Here is a 13,649-nt window from a genome sequence, read left to right on the forward strand (position 1 = left end):
TCAATCTGCATCAGGAAATCGATCGTTCCGTCGACTAAGACGAGCGATACTTGCACGCGTTTACCCCCTTCGGAGAAGGAAGACGGAAATTAATACTGCTCGTGGTATTCGCAAACAGCAACGTAACACCTGTAAACAGTCTCCTTATTGATCCTATTAATTAGTTTATTCCTTCGAACGCTGGGAAACTAGGAAAGCAGAATCGATATGTTGCATCGAGATAATGAAATTTGTTTTGAAAACTAATTGAGAAGAAATTTTCAAAAGGAAAGTAGAGATGATGGTGATAATATTGGTGACCATGATTTCCAGTTATATACTGCTGTGAAAATTTATCTGAAATATTAATCAGTAATTAATCAGTATTATTAGTGTTGTGTATGATTTCATCCAACAGTGATTTTTTAAAAAGCCAGGAAAAATAATTTTAATTTTAAAATATTTCTGAAATTTCGTTGATTAAACATCAAAATGGGTATTGCATATTATTTCCACCATCTCTATTCATGAATTTTAATACATGAAAGTGGAATTAATTTTCTCGTTCGAAGAATTACAGGCAGCACCGAAGCGAAAAGAATCTGGAGTTGAATGTAGATAGATTAATAAAATCCTATACTTTACAACGGCAGAGCTGGAAGCTTTGACTGTTTATAATGCAAAGAATTAGAACGAAATGAAAGCATAAAATTGCTTGTTCTATCTACACTTTCGATGTAACGTCGATGAGACGTTCAAAATGAACACGTTTCTGCGATGCTCATTCGCATTGGACACATTATCTTAAATTAAAATGTATTTTAGCTAATCGGATGAACGAACTCTCGCGATTAAATGGCCCTCCCGTAAACGTACTATATTACAATGCACAGACGCGATCGTTTAATTCGTATTCTTAACGATTATGTTTATTTACACTAAGGGGGTGTACCTGAACGCCATCGAACAGACGGCATTTCAATTTATTGAACAACATTAGTGTACTTTCTTTAGAAATGAACAATATGGTCGATGTTAGAGATCCTTTCGATTCGTTTCCTCAATGAAATTATTTTTCACTGTTCGAGTAGCGTTTCACAAAATTTATTTTTCCTTTACGATCGCTTCCATTCGTCGAAATAATTGTCTCGTATTTGCCACGAATATCGTACGGGAGATATCGACGTTTATTTTAAACAAATTAATAAAATGTGTACGAAATTGAATTGAATAATTAAACTATCAGCGTTTGATAAAAGGGGGATGAAATAAATAAATATCATTTATAATTTGAAGAGAGAAAGGAACTTTCAGTGTCGAGCTCGCGTGTTTTAAATTAATGTTAGAACGAATGGTAAATTCATCGTTAATACCAGATTGAATAAAATAATTATTAGAGACACCTGTGTGTGACACACTGAATAATCTGCAACCCCGATATAATACCGCTCCATTCAATTTTAGTGTATTCAAACCTGCGAAACAGTTTGATAAAGTTAATCAAAAATGAAAATAGAGTTAATGAAAAGTTTTAATCAATTGAAATTGAAAAAGTTTCAAACGAATAAAATGGAATCGTTATAATATTCGTAAATTTTGATAATTTTAACTCTTGGCAATTCCAAATCAATTTTTAAACAATCCTATTTTCACTAAATAAACGTGAAGAATGAATTTAATATTAAAAAAAAAAGTTACTTGACACCAGACTTGTTGCAACGTCCTCTACATAGAACCACCACTTAGAAAGTTGAACAGCGAAGGGTTAACAGTTTTCAACCCTCTTACTTGGAGCTGCCTTTCGACATTTTATATCAACCGCAGAAGCTACAGCCATAGACAGTTCACGATCTTCCCTTTCCATAAAAGACACGCTCTTCCGGCACGAGTACCTCAACGAAAGACAAAGGATCTCGAGGTCGCTCGTTAATCTTTCCGCTCAAACAGCGCGCGCCGTTGTCTCCCGCACGGTACAATAAATTCCAACGAGCTCCAATTAACGGCTAAACGACTGTAGACCCTACAAAGTGCTAGTTGAAGAACTACCTTGCTCGTGTCACTTGTGAAGAGAAAAAAAAAAGAAAAAAAATGGAAGAAGATAAAAAAATAATAACAGACGTATACACACCCAGAGATACAGAAAGAGGGAACAGCAGTAGCAAGTTGAAGGAGGGCTCGAGTTTCGTTCGCCTAGAAAGTTCGATTCGCGGCTAATTGATTTATCGATCATTCTTATAGTTCATTGAATTTAACGTTCATTAGATTAAACGTGTTCACCATACGTCCATGGTGTTCAACGATCCGCTTGCGAGCTTCAAGTCAGAGGCGCTTTCCCCACGAAGTGTCTGTACTTGTTGCACTCTGGATACCTGCCCTCCTCGGACACGATCGACAGATTCGATTGCTGCCTCTCGCGTTGACACAGTGTCTTCTTCACCGGCTTTTTCGTCCCGTTCCCGCAATCCAACGCGTAACGCAGCTCGCTCGCCATCTCCGAGCACACGGATTTCTGCAAGTTCGACGAAACGACCAAGCTGCTGCACGGTCTTAATTGTATGGCTTTAATAGGGCCCGTTGCTTCGTCAGTCAAATGCTATGACGCAAAATAATTTAATAATTTTCTATTCAACATACGACATCGCAATTAACATTTCTTAATGACGACTAGTGAGATGATAGGGGTGAACAGAAGCGTTAGGTCATTCGTTCGTTTTGACAAAAGGGTGAAAGGGTTAACCCTTCAGTGGGCAATTAAAATTTTGATTTTGGAATGAATCAGGTTGTGAAAGCCTCTGCGTCATGACTTTGAGCTGACTTAGCTGGTGTTTGAACAATTAAATGAATATATGCATGCAACTGATATTACATGCATTGTGAGCAAGTGAAAATATCAATGAAAAATGAGCCAAAAGTGATTAATAAGCATTTATCGATAATAAGCATGCAATTATCCATGCAATTTTTAATAAACATTTTGTAATAACATATTACTAAATCCTAGTGCAAAAAAGGTATTAAAGCTGAAGGTAGAAATAACAAAATTCTAATAAAGAATTAAATCCTAATTAACACAGTTGCTACCATGTGTATATCATATAACCCTTTCAATATTTCGTACGAAACTATGCTTTAAGTTATTTTATTATTAATAAAGTATTCTATAATTTTAAACTAACAATAAATGATGGTAGCAAAGTATTAAGAAGAATGTGAAAATGAACAGAAAATAATTCCAATCATACCATGCTATGTGATCTTCCCAAGTCGTCAGTTCAGAATGAAAAATAATAAAAATTGAGTAAAATGAGGGATAAAAACCAGTCTTTCTTTTTCACACAAAGTGACATTAATATTCTACAATTTTTCACCAACAACTTTTCCATTTCCCCATTCGTTTAGCGATTTCATTTTTCCATCATAATACGAGAGTCGTACAATGAAAGGGGGGAAAAAAAAGAAACAGATTGATGGTGGAAAATTACATCCATAAAAAGTTCATGCTCTACGAGATGTCAATCAACCAGATGCCGTGACACAACGAGTAATAAAGACAAAATAGAAAACTTGCTCACCTCCTGCGTATCCATGGCGGGAGAGAAAGAGAGGCAAGAAACATTGCGACACAACTAACAATGTCATACTAAACTGTCACATCGTGCGCGTATCCTCTCGAACCTTAAGTAAGATTCGTCCTCTTTTTTTTTTTCTTTTCTCATTAAATCCGTATAATACAAGGTTTATACGAGACACACAGAATGGTCTATGAACGAAGTTCTTTCGTTTACTCGAGTCTGAAGTTCGTAAGTTTCTGTTGGACCTGGAACTTTCTCCGATATCTTTTCGATTTCAATTATTCTTTGCTGTTTTTTTTCTTTCTCTTTTATTTTTATCGGGAAACTTAGGAACTTCACTTTTCGAGCCACGCAATTATGTACATACAGTAAAAGGTTCGCAATCAGACGCTATACATTAATAATTATCTAATCGGTATAAAATCATGATTGTTCGTAAATAGTTCTCGTTAATCTGCAGCACGTATATTCAGTCACGATCACGGCGTGTCCGTCGAGAATGTCACGCCGTGTCTTTTATTTTCCATCTTTATATTAACAATCGCCCGAGATACTGTCTCTTCTCGTTGCGAGGCTTCAAGTCGTCGTCGATTAATCTAAGATTTGATATGAGCAAATTGGCGAACGCCATTGACCTTTCCAATTTCATGGATTGTATGATGGCTTTTGAGGAACACGATGGAAATCATTTGAATTTATTTCTCGCTTAACCCTTCTTCGAAACCCCTTCAGCCTTCAACCCTTTCGCTACTACGAGAAACTCAAAACATTTACATTTCAAAATGAAAAGCATGCGATTAAAATTTTCGTATGGTAATTAGAAAGAAAAGAATCTACCTAAGAAATATTCTCAATGCAAATAAAATTATTTTATTTTCAAATACCGAACTCAGGTAATTTAGCGAAGGGGTTAAATTAAGCATTCTTTAATACATTTTAACATAATTATTTAAAAATTCATGTAAGTTATGTAATCCTCTGTTATAGGAAATCATTAATACGAAGAAGGGTTAATGAAATTCCAATGACACCGTACGTTACTCGATAATAATTGATCGTCTTTTCAATTCGATTGTCCGCGGAGAGATTACGTTTCACGAAAGGGAAAAAGTAAGAAAGAAAAACTGGAAAGGTCGAGGATCGTTGCTCTTTCTTTTGATTATACGTTTCTTTTGAACTTTCTACAGTTTGTGTCTGTGAAACGTAACACACACAGTTCTCGATCGCTCGTGGTGGAGTTCCTCCTTAGGTCCATCGGGTCAGATACGCTTTTCTCGAGCTTAGGAATCATTTTTTTTTAATTCTGTTTATTTTCGCAAGAGGATCGCTATACCGTCCGTTAGTGTAGATCGGTAAAAGCTTCGCAGATCGGTTTCCCCGAGGATTTCTGCTTCTAAAACAGAACACGAAAATGCTCGGGTAAGATTGCGTTTATTGGAAAGAGATCGATGAATCGGATCAAGGGCCACAAACACGAGAAGCATTTTTGTTCTTGGTTAGAAGTATGAAAAACCGAATTGCAAGGATTTCACAACTGATCTTTTAAATATTAATTACGTATTCATTTATGAATTAAATAAAAAAGGAGAACTCGTGCTTTGATTTCTTTCGAATCGAGAAACAAAAGATGAAAGAGCTGTAATAAGAAGCGTAAAAGTCTTTGTTTTATAAAATATTTTTCTGTAATAAATCACAATAATTTTTGTTTTACTTAAAAATATAATTTTGATGGAAAGAAAACTGATGATAATTAAAATATAACTGAGGTATTCAGATGCTAATTAAAATATAAATTAATTATGTAATTTTTAAAGATTAATCTACAACAAAATCATTACTTTCTTACGCTTCTTTTGATACTATATAAATATCTTTCCATACAGCAACTAATGTACAAAAAATTTGACAAAATATAGTACCCTTTAAATCACGCATCTGTTTCTTCGAAAATTTTTCTTTAATTACCCTCTGCATATAAACTCCAAAATCCTCCCAACAATTTATCCCCTCGATTCCTAGTCTCTGATCTCTAGCAATTTATCAAATCCATACCTATAGTTTCTCACCGTTCTGTCCACTATAATCTCTCGAACTAGCTACTCAACTATAAATTAACGAAGATAGTGTGTTTGAAACTAATTTTCACGTTGATCGAAGTATCTCGACGAAGAAAATTCGATTTACGAGGCCATGAAATCGAACGTATCGAGGGGAGGGGTCGATCTTGTATTACTATCTTCGATCCGGTCCCGTCGAGAGCTAAAACGATTAGCAGTTTCAGATTCAAGGGTGTATCGTGGCTACTTCGTTGCGGTCCGAAGTAGTACGGACCAAAGAGGAACAGCAATACTCTGACGTTTGTTGGCTAGTGGGATTGTTTGCTCTCGGTGTAGGCGGGGTCACCGGTGCAAAGCTGCATATCCGTATTTGTGGATGAGCCCTTCTCAAATACTTGCCTGTTTGCTTACCGCTTGAATGTACGCAAACGGCAGCTCGAATACATATTGTAGACACGCGAGTCTCGTTGCAGCTCGCGTTTCTGCACGCGAGTCACGCCTTAATATGTTGCTGTGTTTACGACCTTCGTCATATACAGTTTTCCAATAACACCTTTAGGATGCTCGCGAATTTAAAATTATTATCAGAAATTAAGGAGTAGGATTTGTTTTTATTTTTCAATTCAAAGGAAATAATTATAGCAACGTCCGGATAATCAAAATGAAAAGTTCAGGAAAGCTCGGTATATTAATTACAATTTTTTCTCGAATTAAAAAATATCCTCTATTTTGCGAAAAAGGTACGAGCTCGTCGAGAGTTTATCAGCACCTTTTCAAGCTCGTAAATTTCCGTTCCGATGTAATTCATTTAACCGGTGAGTGCGCGGATTGGCTGTACAATATTGCGGCGACCCGTCGTTCTAATTGAATTCTTCGCGTCTATTTATCAAGCGAAATTGTATTTCCATTTCACGCGAACAAAATACACTCCGACGTTGCTCCATTTTTCACTTTCTATTTGTTCCTGATGATCGATCCGTTTCGACGTTCAATTCCCTATACACCGGGAAACGCTCGAATTTCGAGCGATAAATCGAAATCAGAAAGCGTACCGTCGAATTAACGGAGGCAACGGTAAACAAGGCTCGATTCCTTTCAACGGAAACGAACACGAATGAAAGAATACGGGTCCGAAGGACGAGCAAAGAACCATGAATACCGAATTAGCATCGTAGCCACCATTCACTTGATGCTGCGAGTAATTACTCTCCCGCGGACAAAGACACTTTACGCTCCAATATCTCTTCGCTTATCTCGCGTTCTAAATTCTTTCGACTTGAATCGAGAAGAAGAGAGCGGACGAGAACGAAAAGGCGAGTACGAATTTGCATCGTCGCAGAGTTCAATCCTTCCAAGAACAGAAACCCTCTAAAGTGCTGTTATGCCCGTGGATCTTTTAACCAATGTGTCATTTTTTTTATATTAAAATTAATTTTTGTATCATTAAAAATTCTAATCAGGTTCATGGCATAACAGCATGAATTTCTTATTTTTAAAACGTCGATCGTGATTCATCGATTAGAGAGAGAACGATCAGACCCGAGTGGTTTTGTACTTGCACCGCGACCATTAAAGAGGAACTCCACCGTCGTGCGAACATCAACTGATGTATTCGCGCGGTATATCGGGATAGATCGCGTCAGGATCGAGATGCGTGTTGGACGATGTTACTTCAGGCGCGATCACGCCTTCTTCAACGTGCTATCTGACCTCACTCACCCGTTCCTCAATGGCGACCTTCCGGCTTTTCCAGACGAACTCGCATACCGCTATCACACAAGCGATCCCCATCCCGCCCATCAGAACCACGAACACACCGCCGACGTTTGCCAAGCCCAGCTCGTTCGCTGTCGAACTGCTCTTCGACGTGTCGTCCTGTCAAAATACAAACGATATTTCCATTAAAATACCGTCCATCGAAGTTTATTTCAAAAATATGATAAATGAAACTGAGAAACCCGATGCTGCAAATATTTTGAAATTGAAATCATAGTTCTCTCTTAGCACAACAGGTACACATTTTCAGCCAACAAATTCCAGACGACGAAGAGTTACAAGAATTCGTTCCGACAGAATAATATCGGCGAATAAGAGGCTGCATAATAATGGTGGTCATGATTTCACGAATTTATGAAACTGTCTTCTCGCGGTACCATCCACCCACGCTCTTATTCTTATCTCTACGCTGTCTTTTTCGGCCGGATGGGCGAGCCTGGAGCCAGAGAGAAGTATGTTCGGAGGGGGATAAGAATTCCAGGAGCGCATTTATAGACTGCAGCGTCGTTGTTGGAACGTATCCGAGGGAAAATAAGGGAAGCTAGGCCGCGTGTTTGCATACTCACCCTGCAAGATCCTCCGCCTCGTTTCTCTTTCCACCAGCGTGTCTTCAGCAAGTGCAGCTTCCCCTCTTCCTGCAGCTTCAGGATGGCCCCGCTTATGGCAGTTCTGTACGGCGAATCTGAAGTTCCAAGATCGTTTTCAACGAGTCGCCCTCGTTTTCCAGCTTAGCTTTTATCGCAGGACAGAAACTTTCGGGAAACTGCGATCGAGACACTGTCTCGCGCGATCGCTTTTCCGTTCGACGCGAGACGTGACCTCGATGGAGAAACTAGAACGCTTTTGGAGTCTAGACGATCTAATGTTAAAGTTTCGATTGTGAAAAATAATAAATTATTAAATTTCGACGCGTTGATATTTCCTTTTGCAGAAATGTGAATCAACAAGGATACCTCTATAAATCCACGGACGGAGCGTGAAAAATTATCTTTCCAATTCGACACCGTTTGTCGTCGACGATAAATCAAAAATATACACGTCGATCGTTCGGAATAGCTCGGCTGTCTCTATCGGCCGAGAGCCATTCGGCTGAGTGTAATCGGCTAACGGTGTATCTGTCTGACGAGTTTATACGTCAGCTAACCATACACGCGACAGTATGTATCCCGATTAGTGTACTTACTTGGTGGCATGGCTATGCCATAACCCTTCGAGTCCAACAGACCGCCAACTTGAGTCAGATCGCAGTTCCTCTCGATTACGTATTCGATAGAAGTGGATTCCATTAGGAACGCGTAACTGCCTTTACCCTTGATCACCCGTTCCACACCCTCGACGTTGCTCGTTGTAAATACCGTCGGCTTTGCCGAATCCATGAAGGACCACATGCGCTGGTACGTCGAGAAATTGGAATCCTAGATCACGCCAGGAATTTCATGGTCGAGCACCCCGTTCAGTTAAACGACGGAACGCCGATCGAAATTGGTTAATCTTCAAGCTTAGGCCTATTACCTAGCCGCGGCTTCGTGAGAATCAACAACCCCATTCGTGAGAAATTGATCAATTCGAATAATTAGCGATTCAATTTTTGGGGAAAATAGATTTATCATTTTTGCTTGAAGATTAATCAATTATCAGACGAGATTTCTATTTATTTAAAATGGTATAGAAATAGAGAAATGTATAAATTCTTGTAGAAGTAATTAAATAAATATTAATTAATGTGAAACACGAGGAATTAAAATTTCTTCCTTCCTTCATTTCCCTAATGTTAATTATTATTACTATTGTTCCGTGATACACTTTACGGTAATAATGGTTATTGGAATTTCAGTCGTTCGATGACTGTATTAATTAATATTGTTATTATCAAAATTAAGCATCGCATCGTGCATTCTGCATTTCGAAATATGTATCTAATATTGGTATCGGCAAATTAATTGTAACGAACAATAGTTATGTTACCAATAATGTCCTGAAATTTCGAATCAAAAGGGAAATAAAATGAGAATTAATTTGAAATTCTTCAAAGAATACACATTTCTCTGCATCACCGGGCTACATCCTCTTACAGAATACTTTGCATTACAATTTTTATTGCGGCGAGCTATTTTATATACATTGAAGGGAAATTCGTCGATAAACGAAGACAGCGTATGTAGCCGGGTGAAACGATTACGCGAATGTTTGTACAAAACGTATAAGATATTCATGCGATCTTACTCGGAAAAAGGCCGCGGTACTTCCTCCTTTGAGAGCCCCGTATTTGATTTTCGTCTGCTTTGCAAGATCCTCCGCGCTCTCGATCGGTGAATCCATCCTCTCGACGGTAAGGAACGCGGCCAAGTTGGCAGTGTACGAAGAAATCATGATCAAAGTGAAGAACCACCACATACCCGCCACTATACGAGTCGACACAGCCCTGTAAGTAAAATTCCAAACGGTGCAGAGAAACTTCCGCAAAGCGTCGATGAAAAATCTGTTTCTCCTGTATGAATATCGAAGTGTATTTTTTATTGACCGAAAAATTAGCCTTCCTAATTATAAATTGATTTAGCGAAATCAGAGGTGCTGTGGAATAGAAATATCTATCTAAACGTAAAAATGGCAAAAGAGATATTTTGATATTTTTGTAAGTTTCTAAGCCTTATGATTCATGCAGGAGAAACTTTCATTATATCAGATGATCGATTTTAAAAAACTATTCTTCTCTAATTTCTACGTTTCCATGCACCCAAGGCATTCGTTTGCTACTCACAACAACGACAGCTAAACAATACTAAAAACTGAAAAATGACGATAACGAGGATGGGGGTCGTATCGCAGGAAATACTGGAGAACGAAAGCTCAATTTCCGAACAGGTGAAAGCGCTTTTTATCGTCTCGGTCTAATTCGAAGAAGTTGTTGCTGTTCCAATTCAACGAACTTCCAATTCCATTTTTCCCAAAATCAAACACCATGGAAATTCCTCCGAGGAACCGGGTTTATCAGAACACTTATAGTGCATTATTTCGGTTACACGACGGTGTCTCAGCATCTTACCGTATTCCCTTTGGGAACAGCAACAACGAACTTCCATCGAACGAAACATCGTCGGTGTGGAGGGTAGCCTCAGCGATAACGAAAGCACGTCGACGAGTTTCGATACGAGAACGTGATCATTCGATTGCAGCAAGCCTACGATATAGCATATCCAGGCTATCGTTACCTACGACCCCCAAAATCTCGCCTCTCCTCGGAAAAAGCTTCTCTCACCGAAATAAATGAACCGCGACTAATAATCTAACGAAGCTATAAGAAAACTTTATTCTCGCTTTCGAAACTCTCTCGAAGTTTGGTAGAAAAAACGATCGCACCCATACGTCGCTGTTGTGTTTCTTCGTTATATTCACACTTACTTCGGCGCTATATCAGAGCCTTGCTGCATGAGCGAGCCTATGGTGAACCAGAGCGAGTTCATCAGGGTGAACTCGTTCTCGAGGACCTCGGACTGTCCGTTGCACGGATGGGGATTCTCCCACTCGTAGGGGCTGAACCTGCAGACACGTGAATGGAGAAGGGAAAGGATTAGACCTCAGAGTCGTAACCTGACTAATCGTACACTCGGCTGCAACGTAGACTTCCTTTATTTAAGGGTAATAGCAGAGGGAGAAATTTGTTGCCTTAGGAAAAACCTAAATTACACCTTCCTCTCTTCGTTTGTAAAGAATAAATGATCAGGTCGATTCTTTACACTTTTCCTTAATCAAGAGAAGCCTTGGTTGCACGCGTTGCTGAAACATTGATACCGTGATGCTAAAATTCGTCGTGTTTGCGGTGTCCCAATGTGTCAACGACGAACTGTGAAACGTTTGAAATGTTTCCTCTGTTTCTGGAATTACAGGCAAACGTTTCCCGTGGATGTTGTACGGTTTTGCGACGGGATTCGGGCTGATTTAGGTGCGGGCGTTAAGGAGACATTGAGGTACATTTGAATCTTTGTTTTCTCCGTCAGAATCTTTAAATAACTTTGCAGTTCTAAAAACAGAGGAATATCTGGGATGACAATATCAAATAAATAGATACAGAAATATATCTTTCCCCTTTCTAAATTTTCTCGTTAATCATGATTCAACGTGACGGTATTACTCGCATATAATGTTTGATTTATTACCATTATTACGAGTAATTAGCGAACCGCGTCACCATGTGGACGGATGAAATGTAAATACAACCCTCGATGAAAAACGTCCCTCGATACGTAGCTACGACTCTGAGAATCGTCGCACGCTTTTTAATCGATATTCACCTAAGTTATGCAAATACTGAACGTAAGGAGAGAGACTGCCAGACAAACCAGAATTATCCCATCGCCGGGGGATATTATCCCTCTTCGCGTACCTTTTTCCGTGTAATAAATTGTGCGAACATCGTGAAACGTTTTTACAGCTCGCGATCCACCTACCTCTTTTTGCGACAAAGAAACAGAGGAAAGTTTGCGAAAGAGAAATTAAGCTCCTCCTGGCTAGAATTTTTACGTTTAACCATAGATCTTTCTTTTTAATGAGACGTTTAATTAATGGAGCAGTAATTCGTAATTAGCAAATCACGTGTTATTTCTAAATTCAAGCTATCAATTTTGTATCTTGGTACAAAGTGTCTGACTATCTCTCCTCCAAGAAATCAATTCCCTTCCAATCGGGTTCTCAATCCCGATAGGCGAACGATAGTATCTGCAACACATTCAAAATATCCGATATCCCTGCGGGACTGTTGAAAGCGGTTTCACGAATTCGTTTCGCTGAATAATTCATCCATTCTGTCGTACGAGCGAACTTGGCCCGTAAAAGGGCTGCGTGTTCGAGCAAATCGCAGCGAAAGTGGATCCGTTGTTAGTTACCGATCGTGGTCGTCGATTTACATGCGTTCCCGATCGACGACACGGTGTCCGAAGGCGGAACCCAACAACGGCGTTTTCGAACGCGAGCTAAGAAACGAGCTGGAGGGAAACAAAGACGTGGGGAGAAATAGAGGATTGATAAAGAAACGAGCAAAAGAAACGCTCGAGCCAATGACCGTGAGATGCCAATCTAACGGCTTACTTGGGCAGAATGTTACAGCCCTGCCGCATTAACGACCCGATGGTGAACCACATGCAGTTGAGCAGCTTGAAGCGATTCTCCAGATGGTCCGGGTTTTTGTTGCACGGATGAGGATTGTACCACTCGTACGGGGTGAATCTAAACTGATCAACTCTAGACAACGTCTGATCCTTTCAGATGGACGTATCTGTCTTCCGCAGGGATCGATCGCCATTTACGTATGAAGATTAACCGCGTCCACGTTGAGAAAAAGAAGTCGAACGGAATGTTACAAGTCAACGTATGTCTGTTCGTTTGGTTGCGTTCGAATGTACTTTGTGGTAGAAGCCGGATGTATACCCTGATGGTATCTAAGAAATAGCTACTTGAGAGTTATCAGTGAATTAATCCTCAAACAGCAGGTCGCGATAAAACGAGCTATTCAAATTTTTAAATAAAATATTTTGGTATAGATTGATCGTCTACAATTATCGATTCCTAAATAACTAGAAAAATATAATAAAATGCGTTTCTTGCATAATAAACTGGTAACCTGAGGTTAAATGTATAATTTTTAAACAAAAGAAAGTAATATGAAATGCAAAATTAAATTAAAATTGTGGCTCTCTCCAGGGTCCGTCGCCTTGGGGCTTTCTCCATGGTCCGCCATCCGAGAGTTAAGAAACGCATTATATTATATTGTAAAGAGGTACTCTAAAATTTAATTACCCACCGTTTGAGAGTTAAATAGTAATTATAGAAGTGTGATGCTGAAAATTTATCGAATTCTCGACACGATGAAAGTTTATCCGAGCGGTAAAGCATATTAGGTGAAGGGATTCGTTCGGATACGAAATTTCGTCGGTGCCGTAGAATATTTTTATCGGGTCTTGGCAGAATGGATTCACTTGCCTGGCGAGTATGAAGAGCAGCACCGAGACACCCAGATAAGCTGTCACCATATAAATCCAAACGTCCAGGCTCAGAGGGCTGAGGAACGAGAACAGATTCGGTGGTTGCTTTATAGGCTTACGGTACAGTATGCTGATACCTGAAAGTTTAAAATTCACACATTTCATAGCTTTATTTACTAGCAGAGATTTAACCAAAAAAATGTGGCGCAATAAGTAAAAATCGCTTTTGAAATATGTAGAATGCGAGAGAAATATCAAAGCGATTTATTTTCCTTTTTCATTAAAAATTT

The 13,649-nt window shown here is 39.1% G+C and overlaps 1 protein-coding gene across 11 annotated transcripts in view; it reads right to left on the bottom strand.

Moving 5' to 3' along the window:
- Window positions 1-993: 993 nt before the first annotated feature.
- The window catches only part of KaiR1D (Kainate-type ionotropic glutamate receptor subunit 1D), a 168,464-nt gene continuing 155,808 nt past the window's right edge, over window positions 994-13,649 (bottom strand). For 4 of the 11 annotated variants that reach the window (XM_034317627.2, XM_034317629.2, XM_034317626.2 and 1 more), the window contains 7 exons: window positions 13,358-13,496; window positions 10,784-10,921; window positions 9,608-9,806; window positions 8,568-8,799; window positions 7,951-8,066; window positions 7,328-7,483; window positions 994-2,572 (listed from right to left, as the gene is read on the bottom strand). In XM_034317627.2, coding sequence (XP_034173518.1) covers window positions 2,294-2,572; window positions 7,328-7,483; window positions 7,951-8,066; window positions 8,568-8,799; window positions 9,608-9,806; window positions 10,784-10,921; window positions 13,358-13,496 — 1,259 coding nt within the window. In that variant the 3' untranslated portion in view covers window positions 994-2,293. Of the gene's footprint in view, window positions 2,573-3,427; window positions 4,945-7,327; window positions 7,484-7,950; window positions 8,067-8,567; window positions 8,800-9,607; window positions 9,807-10,783; window positions 10,922-12,466; window positions 12,605-13,357; window positions 13,497-13,649 lie in introns of those variants that run through there. The other 7 variants (XM_076692912.1, XM_034317631.2, XM_076692911.1 and 4 more) reach the window with 5 other exon arrangements.

This window comes from Osmia lignaria, chromosome 16 (assembly GCF_051020975.1).
Source record: "Osmia lignaria lignaria isolate PbOS001 chromosome 16, iyOsmLign1, whole genome shotgun sequence".
Taxonomy (NCBI): Eukaryota; Metazoa; Arthropoda; class Insecta; order Hymenoptera; family Megachilidae; genus Osmia; species Osmia lignaria.